This window comes from Mirounga angustirostris, unplaced genomic scaffold (assembly GCF_029215605.1).
Source record: "Mirounga angustirostris isolate CCGP_5_RB_7025 unplaced genomic scaffold, mMirAng1.0.hap1 SCAF_1, whole genome shotgun sequence".
NCBI classification, from domain to species: Eukaryota; Metazoa; Chordata; class Mammalia; order Carnivora; family Phocidae; genus Mirounga; species Mirounga angustirostris.
In genome coordinates, this window is record NW_026991709.1 from 191,966,238 (window position 1) to 191,988,964 (window position 22,727).

The 22,727-nt window shown below is 38.5% G+C and overlaps 1 protein-coding gene across 1 annotated transcript in view; it reads left to right on the forward strand.

Annotated features, from left to right (window-relative positions):
* Window positions 1-22,727, forward strand: part of ERC2 (ELKS/RAB6-interacting/CAST family member 2) — an 832,212-nt gene that overhangs the window by 158,383 nt on the left and 651,102 nt on the right. Inside the window, exon 3 of the mRNA XM_064593283.1 lies at window positions 20,202-20,618. Within this exon, the coding sequence (XP_064449353.1) occupies window positions 20,202-20,618 (417 nt within the window). The remainder of the gene's footprint in view (window positions 1-20,201; window positions 20,619-22,727) is intronic.

Consider the following 22,727-nt stretch of genomic DNA (forward strand, 5'->3'; position numbering starts at 1 on the left):
ACCATTGTTTCACATATATTATCCAGTTTGTTAGTTGTTTCAGGAAAGGAGGTTGTTCTGTCTCTGTAACTCCATCTTGGCTGGAAGTAGAAGTCTCAAGAGGATGGAAGGAGAAGTCTCAAGAGGATAAAAGTAGAAGTGGCAAGGTGTCTTGAGGCCTAGGCTTGGAACTCACAGATATCACCTCTGAATTCTATTAGTCAAAACAAGCCCAGGACCAGCCCAGATTCAAAGGGTGGAGATATAAACTGGACTTGATAGGGGCAGTAGCAAAGTCATATTGCAAAGCGGCATGTGGAAAGGGATGGGAGGAGTGATTGAAGCCCTGTTTACAAACATTCTATCCCATTGTGTAGGCAGGTAGGGTAATTATAAGATGATAGCTATCATTTGTCAAGCTGCTGCTATGAACCAGACCTTGTATGAAGCACTTTACACACAGTGCATCTAAGATTTTTTATTTATTTACTTATTTGAGAGAGAGAGAGAGAGAGAGAGAGAGCACATGAGCAGGGCGAAGGAACAGAGGGAGAGGGAGAAGCAGACTCCCCGCTAAGCAGGGAGCACAATGTGGGGATTGATCCCAGGACCTTGAGATCATGACCTGAGCTGAAGGCAGACGCTTAACCTACTGAGCCACCCAGGTGCCCCCACACAGTGCATCTAAACTGAATAACATTGTGAAGTGTTTTGAATGTTGCATAACATTGTTCACATATAGAACAAGTGTAATATTGTAAAGCTCATTTTATGGATGAGGAAACTGCCACTCTTCAGGGGTTAAGTGATTTGCTTGAGGTTATACCTAGGATGTGTGACTTCCATGCCTGTGTGATATCATGCCTGTGCTTTAAATCTATCCTTTTACTTTCAACTTTTCTATGCCCTGAAGTTTTAGGTATATTTCTTATAAGTAGATGCAGCAACATTAAAAAGAATACAAACAGATGATTTCTATCCTCTAGGTGATAAGTTTATTCCATTTACATTTGTTGTAATTACTGATATATTTGGATTTATTTCTGCTGTTTATTTTGTGCTTCCTATTTACCCTGCCTTTTCTAGGCTTATTTCCTCTTTTTTGATTGTATTTTCTTTATTCTCCTTTCCTACAGATTTGAAAGTTGTAACTCTACTCTTTATTCTTTAGCTTTTCCCCTTCAAATTTTAACATATTCACTTGCATTTGTCTAAAGTTAATCTATTTATCTTCTGTTTTCTAAAAACAAAAAAACCCCCCCAAAACCAGAAAATAAAAAAAAAAACTATGATGAATTTGGAACATTTTAACACTAACCTTTTGCTTCTCATCTTAATGTGTTTTTATTTTTATATCCCTCTGGGGATATAGTAGTATTGTACTTTCCTGTTTCCTTTGAAATTAGACATGGCCATGTGACTGGCTCTGGCCTGTGACGTATGAGAAACAGGAAGCTTAAAGAGCCAGTGTACAATTCACTATGTGACCTGTGGTAGTTGTTGAGGAAGGTTTTGAGGTCACGTCCTTTAGGGGCTACAATGGGTAGAGTCCCCAACTAACCCCTGAAAGATATTTAGCATGAGTGGAAACAGACATTTATTGTTTTAAGCCACAGAGATTTTGGGATCGTACCATAACATACAGTGATCACCTGATGGATAAACTGATTCTCCAAGTCAGTTGTCATCATTATTATTGTCTTATATAGTTAATGCTTATTTAGAATTACAACACCATATTTATTTGCTTACCTTTCTTTCATTCATATCAACTCTTCCTTCTAGATTCATTTTTCTTTTTTCTTGAAGTACATATTCTAGAAATATCTTTAAGGTTAGTAGTGCACTGGTAAGTGTTTAACAACCGGTTCCCTGCGGGGCAAAAAAGGGTCATCTTTAATGTTTGCTAATTTCCATGGTGTGAATACTCCCACCAAGCTCAATTCAAGTTATCAGCATGTTGTCAACTGACTCAAAATTCCTGAAAATTTGGCTCTTATGAGCCAGTATGAGCACGCTGTTATTTCAGGTAGCTTATGTTAGTGGTAAACTGTTTTTGTCTGGAGATAATCTTTTTTTTTTTTTTAAAGATTTTATTTATTTATTTGAGAGAGAGAGAATGAGAGAGCACATGAGAGGGGGGAGGGTCAGAGGGAGAAGCAGACTCCCCGCCGAGCAGGGAGCCTGATGCGGGACTCCATCCCGGGACTCCAGGATCATGACCTGAGCCGAAGGCAGTCGCTTAACCAACTGAGCCACCCAGGAGCCCTGTCTGGAGATAATCTTAATTTCATCCTCATTCTTGAATGGCAGATTAACTGGGAGGCCCCACTCAAAGTTTGCATCCTCTGTGGAGTTGATGCTTGTGCACAGACCAGATTGATGCCTCCCTCCTCTCTGCTGCCTCAGCACATTGTACATGCTTCCTTATGTTCACATTCCTTTCTCTTGTGTTATTGATCTTCACATTTGTCACTTTCTCTTGACTAAGAACGTCCCAAGGCCAAGGACAATGTCTCATGCTTTTTCTGTCCTTATATACTTGATGCCTTAACAAAGTGCTTAGATACTATGAGCTGAGTGAATGTTGCCTGGGAGTGGTTATGGCAGAAATGAATGACTAGTTTATACTTCCAAACTCTCTGAGTGACCTCAAATGAAAAAATTCTTTGTAGCATAATGGTTGTGTGATAGGGGGTTTGATGGGAGATTGTGTCATACCCTTAAAAAAGCTTCTTTCAAAAAAGGAAAAAACCTTCTTTCTGAGGGAGTAAGCAAATGTTATCTGACCTAGAGTTCATTGAATGAGTTGCTAAATAACTTTTAAAGATATATGCCAGCATAATATGGTTTTATTAATACAAATCATAACATTAAGAGAAGTTGTTTATTGAATTCATAGACTATAATAAGCTATCTATTTATAAGTATATTTGTATATATTCCTATATGTAAGCTTACTCGTAACTATAATTGTATCATCCTCATTTTACAGTGGAAGAAATTGAGGGCATATAATTTGCCAGGGGTTAAATAGTATAGACAAATAGTGGTAGAACCAATTTTTGCTTGAGTACAGGACTCAGCTCTTAACTAGACTCCCATACTGTATTTTAGGAATTCCTATAATAACAGAGTTTTCTTTGCCCCTTTAAAAGGTGATTGAAAAGCTTATTTAAAGGAATAAATAGGGGAGGAGACTCTTCATAGACTGTAAACTGTAAACTCATTCTAGGTTTATTTTTTCCTCCTTTATAAAACCATAAAGCCTGTTTGTAATTCTTTCCACTCTTATTTGCCTTTGAATTTTTAAACTAAAGAAAGAAAACCTTCAAAGATACAGTGAAAGACTCCATTCATTTTGTGGGCCCCTGTCTCCATTGGTTTTGTATGGTCCACAGTTAAGGACCCAAATGATGATGAGAGGGACAATCATGTTTTAAATAGTGTTACAGATGTAGGACTCAAGAGGGCTGTTGGCCTCCCTGTAGCTTGCTGAGGGCCGTGGTATGTTGAAATTTATGTAAACCGGGACTAATAGTTCATCTCATTAGGAAAAATGGCAGTAGGACCTAGAGTTACTAAGGTATTACATTGTAATACCTTGCTTGCTTCAATTTAAATTCTTCTTCCATTCAATAATGCTTGCTTCAATTTAAATTCTTCTTCCATTCAATAATGCTTTTGTTCCGGGCACCAGCAGTGTCTGTGCTCTTAGATACTTTCTTTATGTCCCTGTTGGACTTGATAGGTTAGCTCTGTTCCAGATTCAAATTTGAAAGCCATTTTTTTCCCTCCTTTCCTGACTTTAAAAATCTCAAATGAATTATAAAACAAAATAAATATCCAGGGATGAAAAAAGCAGTTTGCAGTCCTTGTTTAAATATACTTTTTACTGTTCTTTTGGAGAAAACTCTATTCTCTTTCACTGGTTTAAAGATTTGAGAAAGAATCTTAAGGCATATGAAATGTATCTATATGCTCATGAATGCATATATGGGTTTCTGAGTCTTCGCTAAGGAAAACTCTTATTCTTAATAATATATTACAAAATTATCCAGATAAAATAAAAATAATCTCAAATTGATATTATTGAGGATTGGTATCAAGGGATCTTATTTCTCAGCCATATAACATGTTCTTCCAGTGATGGTATCTGCAAAAGAACTGTTCCTTCTTTCTGGTTTTTGCTTTGGCTTGCCCAACAATAGCATGGATCTCCTGAGACGTATCATTATCTTTTCCAGGTTTCTGAGTGGCCCCCTTCATTCTGGACATTTATCCCACATACTTTTTTGGGGGGGGGAAATTCCTCTTAACCCTTTGCAAAGTCTTTAAGCTCTCAGGTGGAAGAATGCTAAATCTTTCAAAATTTGCTAAAGGTGTTCTTTAAGAAGTCCTTTCAGAGAGAAGAGTTACTTCATCTTGGTTGGAATTAATCATTTGTTCCAACCCCTGAGATCTTGGAGCTGCTGGGGTATGGACTGTGGTCATAGCAGCTGTACCATCGGTGGTGTGTGGTGGAAGAGATGTGTCTGGGCCAAAGATGTTTGACTCCAGTGTGGAAATCTGGCTCGTGGCAGCTGTTACACATACCCTGACACTAATTATGTGGTAACAGAATCCTTTTGCAGTTCAGTGACCAAACAAAACAAAACAAAACAAAAAAAACCTGGTGCATGGGGCTAGAAGGGGAAGACCCGGACACAGCAGTGTGGTAAGAGTTTGGTGTCTGGGTTTTATAACTAGCAGTGCTGCCCTCTCTGCTGTGGCTTCAGGTGACAAGAGGTCCCCCTCTTTGGGCCTAAGTTTATCCTCCTGTAAAAAGTAGCAAAGATGATTATCTTTCTGATCCCTTTCATCACCAACATTCAGTGATTTCTGTTGTTCAATATTTGCTGTGTCTTTAAAATGCATATACCAGCTTGTGGAAAATCGTGGGTGGTTCTTTTAAAGTATTTTATTTGCTATTAAAAGGTTAACATCCAAAGTGGCCAAGTTCCTCTGGGTTAAAGGATTTTTTTTATATATGATACAGGCAAACATAATTTTACTTTTTTTCCCCTACTCTACTTTCATTTCTTTCCATTGCGTTTTGGGAGGGTTTGCAATCTGGGTTTGTATATTCGTAACAGTGGCTTTTAAAAATGATGGCTTCCTGTGGGCTGAAGTGGGACTTGCTAAGTATCTGATATGTATTATCTGTTTAATCTTATCGTGGTTTTGTGAGATGTTTGTATTTTTAGCAGCTTTTAAAAGAGCTGGAAACTGAGACCTAGAAAACAGAAGTAACCTGTTAGTGTCATACAGCCCTCCCAAGGCTGTGGGAACCTGCAGCTAGTGTGTGATCAGATCAATCCCACAGCTACTGAGTGATCAAGCTGGAGATCAGCCCAAGGCCTCTGACACCAAAGAGAGGGTTTTCAATTGGAGGTATTATTCTCAATAAAATATTTAGGACTTTCACTATCAAATTAATTATTTTTTTAGTTCCAAAGTCTTGTTAATCTCTAATTCTCTTTAAAATTTCCAGTATTTGTTGCTGGATATCAGAAACTTGAACTTGCATGGTTATGTCTTTCACCTGAGTCTTGAATATATTGCTCTTTTGGAATCCATTACCCTGAATAAACATAACCATAGCATAGCACTTTTATATTTTTCATATGTTGCTTCTTTTAAAATCTTTAATTACAACAGCAATTGTAGTAGATTCTTCTTAGGATCTCTATTCACCTTTAAAGAAATCTCCTTCCCCTTGGAGTGGTTCCTGGTGGGCAGCGTCAGCTGCCACAACTGATTGATTCATGGTTGATACCTGGCTCATGCCAGGACAGTTCTATCTTCTGTCCTGGGTCTTTACAGTTTTGATCAAGGAGTTGTTGAAACCAAGTTACAAACCTTTCACAAAGGTTCCTGCTGTGTCCTGCTTCCTTCTTTCCCTGGGTTTTGTTTTTTACAATTGCTGCTTTGATACAGGGAGATACTGATATCTTCTTTTTTTTTTTTTTTTGGCTTAAGACAGGTCAAGTCAATTTCTCTTGCTTGCAACTCAAAGAATATTAACTAGCCTAGCAGTGATGAGTATATGGCCTGTGTTTTAGTCCATTAAGGCTGCTATAAAAAAATACCATAGCTTGCCTGGCTTATAAACAACCAACATTTATTTCTCACAATTCTGGAGTCTGGAGTCCAAGATCAAGGTGCTGGCAGATTTGGTGTCTAATGAGGGCCTACTTCCTAGCTCATAGAGAGCTGTTTTCTCACTGTGTCCTCATGGTGGAAGGGTCAAGACAGTTCTCTGGGGTTTCTTTAATAAGAGCATCATTCCCATTCCTGAGGTCTCCACTCTCATGACTTAATCACCTCTTAAAGGTACCACCTTCAAATACCATCACAGTGGGGACTGGGTTTCAACATATGAATTTTGGGGAGACATAAACATTTAGTCTATAGCAGTAGGCATTCAAAAATTATTCTTGGAAAAAATATTTGCTAAATGAAAATGGGAAATACAAAGAAAGGCATTTTTTTTAGTGAGATTTTTTAAAAGGTTTATTTATTTATTTTAGAGAGAGAGAGAGAGAGGGGGCAAGCGAGCATGAGTTGGGAGAGGAGCAGAGGGGCAGAAAGAGGGAGAGAATCCCAAGGCAGCTCTTCACTGAGTGTGAAGCCTGACACGGGGCTTGATCCCATGACCCCGAGATCATGACCTGAGCCGAAATCAAGAGTCAGATGCTTAATTGACTGAACCACCCAGGTGCCCCAAGAAAAGCATCTTTCATGCTCCCACCTTCTATCACTTTTAATAGCTTGACTGAGGTATAACTCATGTGTCATAAAATTCACCCTTTAAAAGTGTGCAATTGAGTGATTTTTAGTATATACATTTAAAACACTTTCATCACTTCCTAAAGAAATCTCATATTCTTTAGCAGTCATTCCCCATCCCCCTCTCCCTAGCAATGATCATTATGATGTATTTTTTTCTAGTTTTTTTTCCTTGTCTAGTCATACTACTTTCCTATGGTATGTTGGCCATTTTTTGTTTGTGGGTTATAGAATATTCATTCATTCTCTCTCTCTCTCTCTCTATGCACGCACACACATACACACATACTTTTTACATATATATTTATATTATATGTAAAATATTAAAGACCATAGACATTGTCTGGATACAGTAAGTATCTCACCTTCACACCAGAGAAAGAAATGAAGGTCCAGACTTTTGATTCTAGTGCACTGATAAAATGGAAATACTTAGAGAATTCGAGTGATTAGGCTACTTAGGAAGCAGTATATTCACATTTTCTCTATAGTGTTCAAGTTCCCTATATTGTTCAAGTTATAATATGAAAAAGAAGATTCATCTCAGACTCCTCATGGTTTCCCCAGTCATTTAAAATTCCACCAAAAGGGGCGCCTGGGTGGCTCAGTTGGTTAAGCGACTGCCTTCAGCTCAGGTCATGATCCTGGAGTCCTGGGATCGAGTCCCACATCGGGCTCCCTGCTCAGTGGGGGGTCTCCCAGAGTCCTGGGATTGAGTCCCACATCGGGCTCCCTGCTCAGCGGGAAGCCTGCTTCTCCCTCTCCCACTCCCCCTGCTTGTGTTCCTGCTCTCTCTGTCTCTGTCAAATAAATAAATAAAATCTTTTAAAAAAATCTTTAATAGAAAAATAAATAAAATTCCACCAAGAGCATAGACATGCATACAGAAATGCTATTTAAAACTAAAAATGAATAAAACAGTTAATTATAAAGCCTGGTTCTGTCATTTCAGATGGACTCTTGAAAGTTTCCCTTAGATCCTTTTGAATAATAATAGTAAATAACAGTACAGAATTACAATTCAGATATTATGTATCTCTTAAAAATAAACAGTATATATAGCAATATATATTATTTATAATATATAATTAGATATATTACATATATAATGTTTATTTATATTTAAGCTGGCAGGATTTCTTTTTTGACTTGGAGAGGACACTTAGTATGTATGTCTGTCAAATAGCACATAGCTCAATAATGGTTGAATGAATGAACAAATCCCGCTTTGTCTGCTTTATCTAGTAATGTCTTATATTGGGGAGCACTACTCATAGTTTACTCAGATTTTATGAATCACACAAACTAAGTTTTCAATATACTTCTTAGGGCTATACCACAGTATTCTTTTCATGATGTTTTCCTTCCCCACCTTTCTATTACCAAATAATCATTTCGTAAAGCAGTAGTAAGGCTGAAATTTTTTTTTTTTTTGAAGTTTAGAGAAGTGCTTCTCAAACCTTAATGTGCTTCAGATTACCTGTGGTCTTGTTAAAAAATGCAGATTCTGATACTGCAGGGCTGAGGTGAGGCCTGAGATTCTACCTTTCTTATAAGATGCTGATGCTGCTGTTCCAAGGACCACATTCTGAATTTTGTGGAGGTCAGTTATCCCCCTTCCCAGGAGTGACACAAGAAGCAGAGAGAAGCAGGAGAGTAAAGTATTTAGGAAAAATCTCTCCTCATGAAAATTTTGAATAGAAAGGACTACAGTTTGGCTGAGGGAACCGTGTGGCTCAGAGTAGGGAAAAATTAGTAGCTCAGTGCACGCCACTCAGCTATTTGAAATGATAATTATTTAAGTAAAACCGCTTACCTGTTTTAAAAATATTTAGATGGTTAGCAATTTTGTTAAATAAACATGTTGTGGGGTGAAGAGATGACAGAGAAGGAAATTATAATCAAGATATTAAAATGGCATTTATATTAAAGATTTGCTAAGCAATTAAAATGAAAAAAACTATCCTCTAATTGTGTGTGGCTATTAATAATAGAAAAGTTCCAATTTTAACCATTGTTTCCATGATGATATGTTTTCGGTTGCTTCTGTAGACACGTTTAAAAAAATCAATATTTCTTAAACTTGTTTTTTTATTCATTCATTCACTCATTCATTCAGTCATTCATTCATTCATTCCTATAATAGGTTGAGTGGTGTCAACAGCAGGGGATGCCCCTGTCCTATAGTTGCTTATGTATTACTACCTACTAGTAGGGAAAAAACCCTAACTTTTAAAACAGAAATGTTGTTATTCCCGAGAGCCCCTTTTAGAGTTATTTATAGACCAGTTAATGGGAAATCAATTTTAACCATCTTTAAGTTGGTCTTAAAACAACTGTTTCCTGTTTCCCTTATTTAAAAAATGCCAAAGTGCTTAGCATTTTGCTTCCCACTGTTGCATTTATTTGATGATCAAAAATCTATGTACATTATACTCATTTCTTTTCCCTGCCCAAATGGGAGGAAGGAGAGAAATTTTAATTCTGGGCCTCTAGCCACCACCACTGTGTCAATAGTAACAGTGAACATTTACTGAGCATTCATTATGTGCCAGGCCCGGTGCTTTATGCTTTATGGAAACCTGTTCACTTACATGAGGAACATCTCATGTGGTCTTTGTGTGAACGCTGTACATTAGTTACAATTACTATTTCCTGTTTATGGATGAATAAGTCAATGCTCAAAGTACTTAAGTAATTTGTCCAAGGTGACATAGGCTATAATAGGTAGATCCAGGATTCAAAACCCAGCTCATCACCACTGTTCTTGGAAGCCCAGACAAATTTACTGATTTCCCCCAGATTATATAATTGGTTAGTAGCAAAGCTGGAATTAGAACATATATCCTTAGCTCTTAGCTCAGTACAATATTCCAATATTGTGCCACCTAATAGTACTGTTCTGTAATGAGAACCAGAACTCCTTGTTTACAAAAGCAACTGCCAAGAGGTCTTTTCCATGTATACTCTTCCTAGTGTTATGTATCTTGGCAAAATGTCACGTTATCGACCAAAGTGGGTTCTGCAGTTATCACTGATGTCTCTGTGTGGGGATCCCAGGATCCTGGTGCATTGGTGCTTTTAAAAATTGCCTATCAATATTATTCTCTATTAGCTGTATGTGCTTATTCTGTCTACACTAAAGGAGAAAGCCTAGGACCATATGTCTAAATATTAATCTTTTTATACCTTTCTCAAGTAGAGCAACTCTTCCATAGCACACTGGGACCACATGTTTTTAACCAGCGTCTGCTGTTTGTCTTTTCACACACATGACACGGTCTGTGGAAGGTTTGAAGCCATGAGGAGTGCTGTACATCCTGCACATGGGATTATGGAAACAGGGATCATAGAACCTACCCTAAAATTTGATTAGAGACAAACTCAAAAATGATAAATAGGAAAATAAAGTCACAGGAGAAGCAGAGCAGGCCAAGTTGTCTGCAAAGAGATTCTGTTTTCTTTGAAAGAGTTATGTTAAGCCCTTGCTTGAGAAGGAGTATGGATTTATTAAAAAAAAGTTCAAGACTTTTGGATATAAGCCAGTTCATATTTTTATATAGCTAAGAGATGGTTTTCATAGCAATGAAACCTTAAACTGCTTTATAGTACAAAACTTTATCATTTTTTTTTGTTTTTTCCCCATAGTGTGGAAAAGAGCTTAAGGTCACAAATTTTTTCAAATTTGCCAGGAACTCATATTTTCCATGTTTGGGGATAAGACACAGTAGATTCTAAACATCTGGCTAGTCCCTATTTAAATAATTGTGTGTTCCATGCACATCATACATATATAATTATATTTTCATTCTATTTACCTTTTTGTGTTTTAGACATTCTGAAATCTGGATTAGATTCTGACTCCAGTAGCTATTGGAAGTCATTCTTCTGAATGTTGGCTAAGGCAACGTATATTCCACCCCCCCCTTTGCATATAAACGCAAGTATGGCTTAGTTTCTCATATTTTTATTGTCTACTTTTTTTTTTCTCAAGATTAAGTGACTATGGGAGCTTGTAAGAGTTGTGCAAAATGAAGTTCTCTATATTTTTTATAGCAGGGGCGACTTTAGAATTGGCTGGAGGAAACCTCAGTTTTAGACACTGGCCCATATCTGCTAACAATGTGATTGCAGTCAAATCCCTTAAGCCAGCCCAATTTATCCTCTTGTGAAGTGGACATAGTGCTGGCAGCATCAGAGCAGTCTTGTCAGATGAGTGAGTTGGTGGACGTGAGGCATTTTGAGTTTTGGAGGAAAGAACAGGACAGAGTAATCTGAGGTCAAGGACACCCCTTCCCTCCCCACCCACCCCACACTCTCCCACCCCTAGTCTAAGTACAGCAAAGCAAAGAGGAATGGAAACCTATTCGCTCTCACAGTGTTCCTGTGCCGACCATCTGGTGAGACAATTTCCCTTCTGGTCCTCTCATCTTTCTGTCCATATTTCACTGTTAATTGAATACCTATTATGTGCTAGATTTGGGGGTATAATGCAAATTTGGCCCAGAATGTGCCCTTGAAAAGCTCACTTTCCTTCTATCAATCTTTCTCTTTCTTGGAGATTTTCCTTACTTTCTTGTAAGCACAGCAATGCTTTGAAAGATATATTTGCTTTTATCTAGCTGTTGTGTAGTGGGAGGGCTTATTAGAAAAACATAGCCTGCCATAATGCCGGAAACAGAAGTCATTATGACTTCCTTGATTGTCTGAGACTTGGAATCAATTGGACAGACTAATCTTTTTAAGCTCCCATTCTGTTTACCTGGTTTTTTTTTTAAAGGACGGACCAATGATTTTAAACTTTTGTTTTCCTTTTGTGGACTGGAGATGGGGATAGTCTTGCTGTCCAGGGCACATTTCAAAGTATGCAATTAAATATCAAGGGGAAAAGGTTAAAAAAGAACTGGGTTGAAGGCCAGGTGTCAGGATCACAATGCATTCTCTTTGCACTCCTAGCAGAGTGACTATGAAGAGTAGTCCGGATGTCATTGTGACACCTGCTTTGCTTCTCTCCGTGGTGTCCTCAGTGGAAGGCTGTGGAGAAGGGATTTGCCTTTTGAGCTTTGATTCTTTGAGAACAACTGGAGAATGATCCCAGAATTAGGGTAGGGAGTAAAAAGCTTTCTGAATGCCCATCCATTCACAGACTCATTTTTGTACTTAAAGGGAATTAGTGGTTTTGCCACCTGTTGCCCTTGTGCCATTAAGTACTAAGTTGACAGCAGTATGACTGGGACCCAGGTATGAGTTTGGATCACCTGGTGATGTTTTTCCCAATGCAGGTGGACATTGGAAGGGCTTCCCTCTCCAGATATGCAGTAGAATGGAAGTCACACAAAGAGGGGTTGAGGCTTTGGGAAGCTGAGACCACAACGATGACTGGGAGTTTCCAAAGAGATGGCCCTAGAATACAACCTTATAGGTTGTTGGTTTGTAGGTGGGTACCTGATGTAGGTAACATACTGAAGTGAATGCTCTTGACTATTGATTCAGTAGGTTTTGGGTGACTGCCTTAAAAGAAATGTACTTTCATGGTTGAGAAGGGGGAGGTGATTCAATCTGAAGGAACGGCTCAAAGTACTACCAGCAATAACCTAGGAAGCAATAACCAGCAATAACCTAGGAAGGGCAGAATTGAAAACTGTGCCTTGTTTTTCTTACTTTTTGGCCCTTAGAGAAGTTGTTTGGCTTTGCTAGAGATTTCATTTGTATTGTATCTGAATCTTTTAGAGCTAGTTTTTATTGAGCTTGTACTCTAATAGCTAATTTTAATTAGCTAACAGTCTAATTTCAAAGATGTAGAAAGGAAGTCTCAGTATATTAATCTTGGAGTGTCCCATGCTATTTAACTATTTGGTGGGACCCACTGAGTAAGTGAAATGATTTAGGTTATTTCTCAGCCTCCCCGTAGGAGGTACCACTGCCATTTCCTAAGTTGTTAAGTAGAGAGACACCCCCTTTTGGTCTACTCTTAGAGTTACTAGAATTTATATAAGGATGGAGTTCAGGATCCTAGAAACCAAGATTCCATGTTCCCAGAAATTGAAACCCTGGCTTTGGCAATGGGATCAATCTTTTGGTCTGTCATTTAACCTGTGTGATCTGATTTTCTCATTTGTAAAATGAGTTTAACAGGCTAACCTTTAAGGTCTCTTTGAGCTCTAAGAGTTCTGATTCCATGTCATCAGTGTGTCAAGTGGATTATGTCTTTCAGAATATGGGTTTTTTTTTTTTTTTTTTTTTTTGCTGTTGTCAAGGCAGCCTATCCTGACTGATATAAGTGATTACTCTGTACTTGGAACTTTCTACAGCTAGATATGTATTAACTCATTTAATTTTCACAACAATCTAACAATCTTATGTGTTAGGAATTATTACTGTCCTTCCCCCTTTTACAAATGAGGAAACTGAGACACAGAGAGGATATTCTTTTCAGTAGATCATTTATTACAAGTGGTTTTATATTTTAAAATAGAAATTGCCTGTGTTAAATATCTAACTAGAAATGGCTATCTGGTAAATGAATTTTGAAACTTGATGGATTTGAATTTCTTAAAAGTAGAATGGTGAGGGAGGACAGACAGATAGATGGAGAGGTTCCTTCAGATCTCCTCCCCATCCTCCAGTATATGATGCAGAAAGATGATCAGGACTCTTTAAGGTACATGCCTTTTGCTCAAGAATTCCTTTTCAGGAACAGATCTATGCTTAATTTTAAATATTTTAAAAGAGAATGAAAACTAAATGACACATGAATTTGAGAAAGTTTTGAAAACTAAATTTTAGGTTGATTATCAGATTGTGTTTGGTCATGCTGAAGTCATTTAGCTACTAATAAAATGGCTACCTAGAAAGTAGATTTTGCTTATTAATAAATATACAACCTGGAAGCATCTATCATGACAACCTCTGAATGAGGAACAGCCTAGATGGCTAAATTTAAATTATAAGAATTGCTATAACTGTCGTAACTGCCTGCCGATCTCCTCTCACAATTTTTACCCCCTGCCCTGCATTCTTTTTTTCCAGAATCCTGAAGTAGTTGTGCCAATTCGGAGGCTAGATGGTATAATGGTTTGAGTAGGGGAGTTGGTATCAGACAGCCTGGATGAACATCTGGCTGGGCCACTTACCGAGGTGGATGACCTGGAGCAAGTTACTCAACCACTTTGCATCTCCATTTTCTCATCCATTAAATGGAGATCTTAAACAGTGGCTACCTCACAGGGTGATTGTGAGGATTAAAAAAGCTTAGAACATTGTGTGGCATGTGGTAAACACAATCCAGATTTTTGCTATTACTGTTCCTTAATAGGTCTGGTCTGTCTTTGCTTCTGGGTTTTTATACTTTCTCTTCTCTTTCCATCATTCTTCATGGGGCTGGCTCTCAATTGCTCTTCAAGATGCAGCTCAGTGGTGGCTCTTTAGGATGTTTTCCCATGTCTCCAGCCTGGGTGACATCTGCTATGAATTTCTAGCCACCTGGCTATGACCTCTGTTATAACCCTCATAACACAGTAAAGTTACTATCAGTTTACTTATCTACATGGACCATGAACATGGATCTTTCTTTCTTTCTTGCTTTCTTTCTTTCGTTTTATATTTCATGAGTATGAGGGAGATACTGGGTAAATGTATATTGAATGGATAAATGGACCAATTTTCCCTACATTTCTCTCTCCCTTCTTTCTTCTTCCTTCCCTCTTATTCTTCTCTTCTACTTTCTTTCCTTCTTCCTTCCTTTCTACCAAACTTCTTCTTTTCCTTCACTCTCAAACCTGGCCCTTGATGCATTATCTTAGTTATTCTTCACAGGAACTCTATGAGATAAGCATTATGATTATCCCCATTTTGCAGGTGTGGAAACAGAAGATCAGAGTGATAGGCAACTTGCCCATCCAACCCCTTACAGAGCTGTCTTCCAATGTTGCTGTCTCTGCTCAAAGCATTTTGGCAGTTTTTCCTTGGAATTCCCTTTTGGCCAGTCTGTGAACCACATAAGAAAACCAATCAGTTTTGGTCACTCTCAGAAAGGATGATTCCCAGTCTGATCATCCCAATTCATGTTTGTTTCCAAATAAACCTAGATCATCTCATAAATCTGTTTTGTGCTAGTCTCAGTCTATCAAAAACCAGTATTGTCATTGGATTAACCCTTGTGGTTCTTAGTATGACTGCAAGATGCCCTCCAGCAATAACCATCAAGAAACTTTGAAAAAAAATAGAGGTTTATCATTTAAAGAACCTAGAAATTGCACAGCAGAGTTGGGGCCATACAGTGAGGTCATCAGTAGAGAGTGCATGGGTCTGGTTCTGCTTTTATTGGGGTCAAGGGTGGGGGCCTAGGGTTTTGTGGGCTCATTCTTTATTGGTGAATTTAAAACATAAGAGGAAAGATTTAAAGTGTGGGAAGAGAAGAAACAAGTGGCTCAAAACGTCGGTGATTGAAATCAATCAAGATCTCTAAAACAAAGGAGACTCAGTTGGGGCAGGCAGTCTGTCTCTTACCTAGTCATGTGGTTGATAATGTGTTTATTCAAGGTAGCCATCATTGAAGTGGATGCCTCTTTAAAGTGGGTGCCTTGGCAATCAGATCTTAAGTCAGGCACTTTCATTGCAAAAAAGAAAGAAGACAATTGTCAGGGCTTATGCAAGGATGCCCACTCTTGCCACTTTTATTCAACATATTATTAGAACTCCTAGCCACAATAATTAGGCAAGAAAAAGAAATAAAGGCATCCAAATTGGTAAGGAGGGGGTAAAACTGTCACCATTTGCAGATGACATGATATTATATGTAGAAAAAAAGAAAAACCCATTAGAACTAACAAATGAATTCAGTAAAGTTGCAGGATACAAAATTAACATGCAGAAATCAGTTGCTTTTCTATATACTAATAATCTATCAGAAAGAGAAATTAAGAGAATAATTCCATTTATAATTGCATCAAAAATAATAAAATATCTAGGAATAAATTTAATCAAGGAGGTGAAAGTCCTGTACTCTGAAAACTGTAAGACATTAATGAAAGATATTTGAGATGACACCAGCAAATGGAAAGATATGCCATGCTCATGGATTGGAAGAATTAATATTGTTAAATTAATATTGTTCAGGGGCACCTGGGTGGCTCAGTTGGTTGAGCGACTGCCTTCGGCTCAGGTCATGATCCTGGAGTCCCGGGATCGAGTCCCGCATCGGGCTCCCTGCTTGGCGGGGAGCCTGCTTCTCCCTCTGACCCTCCTCCCTCTCATGCTCTCTGTCTCTCATTCTCTCTCTCAAATAAATAAATAAAATCTTTAAAAAAAAAAAAAGAAAAAAAGAAAAAAAAATTAATATTGTTCAAATGTCCATACCCAGAGCAATCTACAGATTCAGTGCAATCTCCATCACAATACCAATGACATTTTTCACAGAACTAGAGCAAAGAATCCTAAAATTTGTGTGGAAGCACAGAAGACCCCAATTAGCCAAAAGAGTCTTGAGAAAGAACAAAGCAGGAGGTATCATACTTCCTGGTTTCAAGCTATACTGCAAAGCTATAGTAATTAAAACTATATGGTACTGACATGGAAACAGACACATAGATTTTATTAATTTTTATTTATTTATTTGACAGAGAGAGACACAGCAAAAGAGGGAACACAAGCAGGGGGAGAGGGAGAAGCAGACTCCCAGCTGAGCAGGGAGCCCGATGCGGGGCTCGATCCCAGGATCCTGGGATCATGACCTGAGCCGAAGGCAGACGCTTAACGACTGAGCCACCCAGGCGCCCCAACAGACACATAGATTAATGGAAGAGAATAGAGTCCAGAAATAAACTCTCACATATATGGTCAGCTAATCTATTCCAGAGGAGGCAAGAATATAAAATGGGAAAGAGACCAGACTCTTCAATAAATGATGCTGGGAAAACTGGACAGCTACATGCTAGAGTGAAACTAGACCACTATCTTACACCATATATAAAAATAAATTCAAAATGGATTAAAGACTTGAATGTAAGGCCTAAAATCATAGAACTCTTAGAAGAAAACATAGGCAATAAGCTCTTTGACATCAGTCTTAGCAATATTTTTCCAGTCAGTCTCCTCCAGCAAGGGCAATAAAAGCTTAAATAAACAAATGGGATTACATCACAATAGAAAGCTTTTCACAGCAAAAAAGACCAGCAACAAAATGAAAAGGCAACCTACTGCATGAGAGAAAATATTTTCAAATCATATATCTGATAGGGGGTTAATATCAAAATATATAAATAACTTACATAAATTACTAGCAAAAAAACAACCTGATTGAAAAATGGGCAGAGGACATGAATAAACATTTTTCTAAGGAAGACATACAGATGGTCAATAGCACATGAAAAGATGCTCAACATTGCTGATTGTCAGGGAAATGCAAATCAAAACCACGTTGAGATATCACCTCACACCTGTCAGACTGGCTATTATCAAAAAGATGAAAAAAATAACAAGTGTTGTTGAGGATATGGAGAAAAGGGAATTCTTCTACTCTGTTGGTGGGAAGGTAAATTGGTGCGACCACTATGGGAAACAGTATGGAGGTTCTTCAATTTAATCCTTTTGCATGTAGATGTCCAATTTTGCCAACACCACTTATTGAAGAGTCTGTTTTTTCCCCCTTTTAAATTCTTGCCTCCTTTGTCAAAGATTAGTTGACCATATAAGCATGGGTTTATTTCTGAACTTTCTATCCTGTTCAGTTGATCTATATGGCTAATTTTATGCCAGTACCATACTATTTTGATTATTATAGTATATCTTGACATCTGGGATTGTGTTACTTCCAGTTTTGTTCATCTTTTTCAAGATTGTTTTGGCTTTTTGGGGTCTTTTGTGATTCCACACAAATTTTGAATAATTTGTTCTAGTTCTGAGAAAAAATACTATTGGTATTTTGATAGGGATTGCACTGAATCTAGATTGCCATGGGTAGAATGGACATTTTAACAATATTAATGCTGAGATGCCTGGGTGGCTTAGTTAAGTGTCCAACTCTTGATTTTGGCTCAGGTTATGATCTCAGGTTTGTGAGATCGAGCCCTGTGTCAGGCTCCACACTGGGTGTGGAGCCTGCTTAAGATTCTCTCACTCTCCCTCTCTCAAACAAACAAACAAACAAACAATATTAATTCTTCCAATCCATGGGCATGGAATATCTCTTTGTGTGTTGTCTTCAGTTTCTTTCATCAGTGTCTTATAGTTTTCAGTGTAGAGATCTTTAACTTCCTTGGTTAAATTTATTCCTAGGTATTTTATTCTTCTTTGTGAAATTGTAAATGGGATTGTTTTCTTAATTTCTCTTTCTTCTATTTCATTATTAGCCTGAAGAAATGCCACAGATTTCTTTCTTTTTTTGGGGGGGGGAGAGAGAGAGAGTGAGGAGGGCTGTGGGGGGAGAGGCAAAAGGAGAGGGAGAGAGAGAATCTTAAGCAGGCTCCACATCCAGCACAGTGCCTGATGTGGGGCTTGATCTCACGACCCTGAGATCATGACCTGAGCCAAAATCAAGAGTCAGATGCTTAACCAACTGAGCCACCCAGACACCCCACAACAGATTTCTTTATATTAATTTTGTGTCCTGCACCTTCTTTTGGAATGATGAAACTGTTCTAAAATGTATTGTGTGGATGGTTGCACAACTCTGTGAATACCAAAAACCACTGAATTTTACACTTTACAGGAGTGAATTTTGTTTATAAAATTCATAATTACCATCATTAAATACATACCAGCTGCTCACTCCCAGTCACTGTCCTTTGAGGCACTGTGGCACATGGATGAGAAAGAGAATACTTGTTCTTTGTGCTCTGGGAATGTCTCAATGGGTGTTCTTAAATGGAAAGATGAAATAGATCCACAAATAGTTTAATCAAGGTGTTGCAATACTCAGTGCTAATCTCTGGGCATAGACCACACTCAGAAAGATCTCACCACCTCTGGATGCCAGCTTTAGGAATTCAGAAAGATTTTGAAATGTGGACTGCTCTAATATTTATATAACTTAGACATAGTATTATTTATGGCTTACAGTACTGTGAGGTACCTGGGGGCAGGAGCTATGCCCTGTGCTCATTTTGATTCCCTTGCTTAGCGTTGTGTCTGGTCTACTGGCTGGTGATTGAATTTCGAAGTGTCCTGGTTTGTTCCTAGGACAAAAATGCCTTCAAGCTTATGGCTGCCTATTCTGACCAGCCTGAGGGTTGGCCCTGTGGGGAAGGTGTTGCAGAATTCACCAACTGTCCTCATGCAACTGTTTCTTTTCTCATAACCGGTAACTATTTTGTTTCTTTGGTGTTTTCACTCTGATTTTGGTTCAAATGGTGACTTGGAATAATATGTGGGTACTTCTGGAGTGTTGTGCTTTCTTTCCTGGTAGTATACTGAAGACTTTGGGTTCCTGGGTCAGTGAGATTTAGGAAAACAAAAGGTGGAATTAATCTCACTTTCTTCTTCTTCTTCTTTTTTTTCTTTTGATCATATTTATCAAACAGCAGTGCTATAGATTTTGTGTAGCTTATGGATCTTTGCTGTAATAAGAAATTGTTTTTCTTTTTTCTTTTTTTTTCTCTGTGAAGGTACTTTATGTTGATTATTTCTGTTAAATATCCTTGGCTTGCACTGGACTTTTCTTTGTGTTGATTTTTTGCTTCATTTTCTTTTTTTTTTTTTTTCTCCATTTCCCACGCTGTTCAGTTACTGGATGCCAGAAGAACCAAGGTTTGTCCACTCTTTGCGGCTTGTTTGTTTTGTTCTGCACAGCCTCACCTCCTTGTGTTTGTGTCCGTCCCTGTCTGCATTTGTTCCCTTTTGCTTGCAGATGCAGTAATCCTGTTTACTAAACCTGTTCACAGCTTTATTTGTAAAAAATAAAGTCTTCGTTTGTGTCTACTTGTAGTGGATGCTATTATTTTCATTTTTTTTAAATGGAAATGCATTTATCATGGGAAAAATGGATAGTAGAATAAAGAACACCTTAGGAAACAAGGAATACTGAGTCTGGAGCATTACGGGTGTAAAGAAGGTGTGTTTGTGAGACTTTCCCTTCTAATCCTTTCCACTTCCTCAACTGAAACTCTGTAGATGTATAATTTCCCTCGTGACTGACACTAATATATTGTTTCTGTGTATGTGTACATTTCTCTTCTCCTAAGACATTCAGAAAGCATCATTGAATTAATTTCCCCCTCTCCATGTGCTGTCCCATGCTTCTGAAGTCACCCTGGAGGACTTCACGGCTGGCCCTCTGGACCTACCTCATGATTAACATCCCATCTTCATGGTGTGGTAGTAACAAATAGCACTTGGCATCTCCATTGACTTTTTCCCCTTCTTTCTCCTCTCCTGCTCCATCTGTCTCATCACAGCACCTGCAGTTGACAATCCAAGCCCTTCAAGATGAGCTTCGGACCCAGAGAGACCTCAATCACCTCCTGCAGCAAGAGAGTGGCAGCCGTGGAGCTGAGCACTTCACCATTGAGCTGACTGAGGAGAACTTCCGGCGGCTCCAGGCTGAGCATGACAGACAAGCTAAGGAGCTGTTCCTTTTAAGGAAGACCTTGGAGGAAATGGAGCTGAGAATTGAAACACAGAAACAGACCCTCAACGCCCGAGATGAGTCGATTAAAAAGCTTCTTGAGATGTTGCAAAGTAAAGGTTTGCCTTCTAAAAGTCTCGAGGATGACAATGAACGGACACGGCGGATGGCAGAGGCTGAGTCTCAAGTCAGCCACTTAGAAGTGATTTTAGACCAGAAAGAGAAGGAAAACATACATCTTAGAGAGGTAAGGACATTCACTCTATTTCCCCAAAGCCGTATTTTACAAGTTAGAATATGTTACCAAGTTATTTTAACAGGTTGGAAGATTGCAGCCTTAACAAAATTTCCTGGCATCCGTTTTATAATCTTCCTGTCTGCTTATCACCTTTAAGCTGGAATTTTGCATTAGTTTTTTTTTCTCTGCTCACTACACGTATGTTCCATTGTTACTCGACACGTATTCGGGATCCAAGTATGTGCAGCACGTGCCAACTCTAAGGTGGTTTACAATTGCTTTCCTGCAGATGGCCATAGTTTCAGGGTTTTTTAAGTACAATACTAAGTTTTAGATGTTTATCAAATACATCTCTCTAAAGGAGCAAAACAAATAGGGGATTAGCAAAACAATGAACCTAGATATTTTTATGGCTGAATTGGGGCAGCATTTGCAGAAAATAAAGCATTTGGATATTTCTGGGAAGAATGGTAAAATGTGCAGACCAATTTTGAACATTTAAGTTTAAGATAATCTTCGTCTGCATTTTCTTTTCTCTAGGACAAACTGTCCCAGGTTTTCTGAGTATGCATTTTGCACTTAGTGGATTAAATCATTTGAAGCCCTTCAGAGGCTCTCCAGCCTGCCACCACTATTGAATATTGGGGTGCTCAGATATCTGAGGATATGTAGTTGGATAGAGCTTAGAAAAAATGTGGGTGACAGCCAATCTTTGAAATTTTTACAGCAGTTCCTTGCTGCTGTGGTGGATGTGGATCTCAAAAGTACCATGTAGGCAAAATGCTGAGGGAGACGCAGATCTCACAGAAAATAAGAAGCAATAAAATGGCATTAATTAGGGCGCCTGGGTGGCTCAGTTGGTTAAGTGACTGCCTTCGGCTCAGGTCATGATCCTGGACTCCCGGGATCGAGTCCCACATTGGGCTCCCTGCTCAGCTGGGGGTCTGCTTCTCCCTCTGACCCTCTTCCCTCTCATGCTCTCTGTCTCTCATTCTCTCTCTCTCAAATAAATAAAATAAAAAAAAATAAAATGGCATTAGTTATATTTTTAAAATATTCTATAGCAATAAATAAAAATTCCAAAAGATATTTGCTTTCAGACCAAATTAGATTTCTTGGCATTATATACCTTTTCGGATGGGCAGTTCTTGTGAGTCATTTTTTTGGTTGTTTAGAAAACATGCTCCCATGATGGGGCTTGCTAATGCAGATGCTCCCAGGAGTTTTCTCTGATGTAGATTGTATTTGCTTAGAACATTTGAATAGACTTTTGTATCTTTAGACTTAATGTCCTTCATGCTTATTCTCCCTTGATTTATTTTCATGAGACATTAACAACATGCTTGGGAAACCACATGGCTTGGTTTTAGATTGAGATGCTTAAAGAGATGTTTTGTTGGGACTGGGTCTTCCGATCCATATTCCAAGACCCTGAATGTCATGGTTAGGCTTCTAATGATTTGTACTTCTTTGAAATCATACCCTTGTCTAAATCCATGTCCTTGAGTATAGACTGAACCTAGTGACTTGATTCTAAACAATAGAATATGCTGAAGGTAGTGGGATGCCAATGTGACTTCCATGATTAGGTTATATAAGACTGTTATTTCCATCTTGTAAGCAGACTATTGTGTTCTCAACTTGCCTGCTTTGATGAAGCAAGCTGCCATGTGAGAGAGGCCCATGTGGCAAGGGACTGAGGGTAGCCTCTAGTCAACACCCAGTGAGGAGCTGAGACCCCCACTCAAACAGCCACAAAGAACTGAAAATTGCCAACAACCACTTAGCGCGTTTGGAAGTGGGTCCTTTCCCAGTGCAACCTTCAGATAAGATGACAGGCCCTGGGCTGACACCTTGCTTGCATCTTTGTGAGAGACTGTGAAGCAAAGGACCCAGCTAAGCTGTGCCTGGATTCCTGACCCACAGAAACTGTGAGATAATAAATGTGTGCTGTTTTAAGCTGCTGAATTTAGGGGTAATTGGTTACACAGCAATAAATAACCAATAGAGTGGAGCATAAACTAATGTCTTCCTGCCTTACTCCCTAGACTTTACATTTAGTTTACAGAAGAGAAGAAATAACTACTGGCAGTAATCACTTGCCGGTAAAGCAACTGT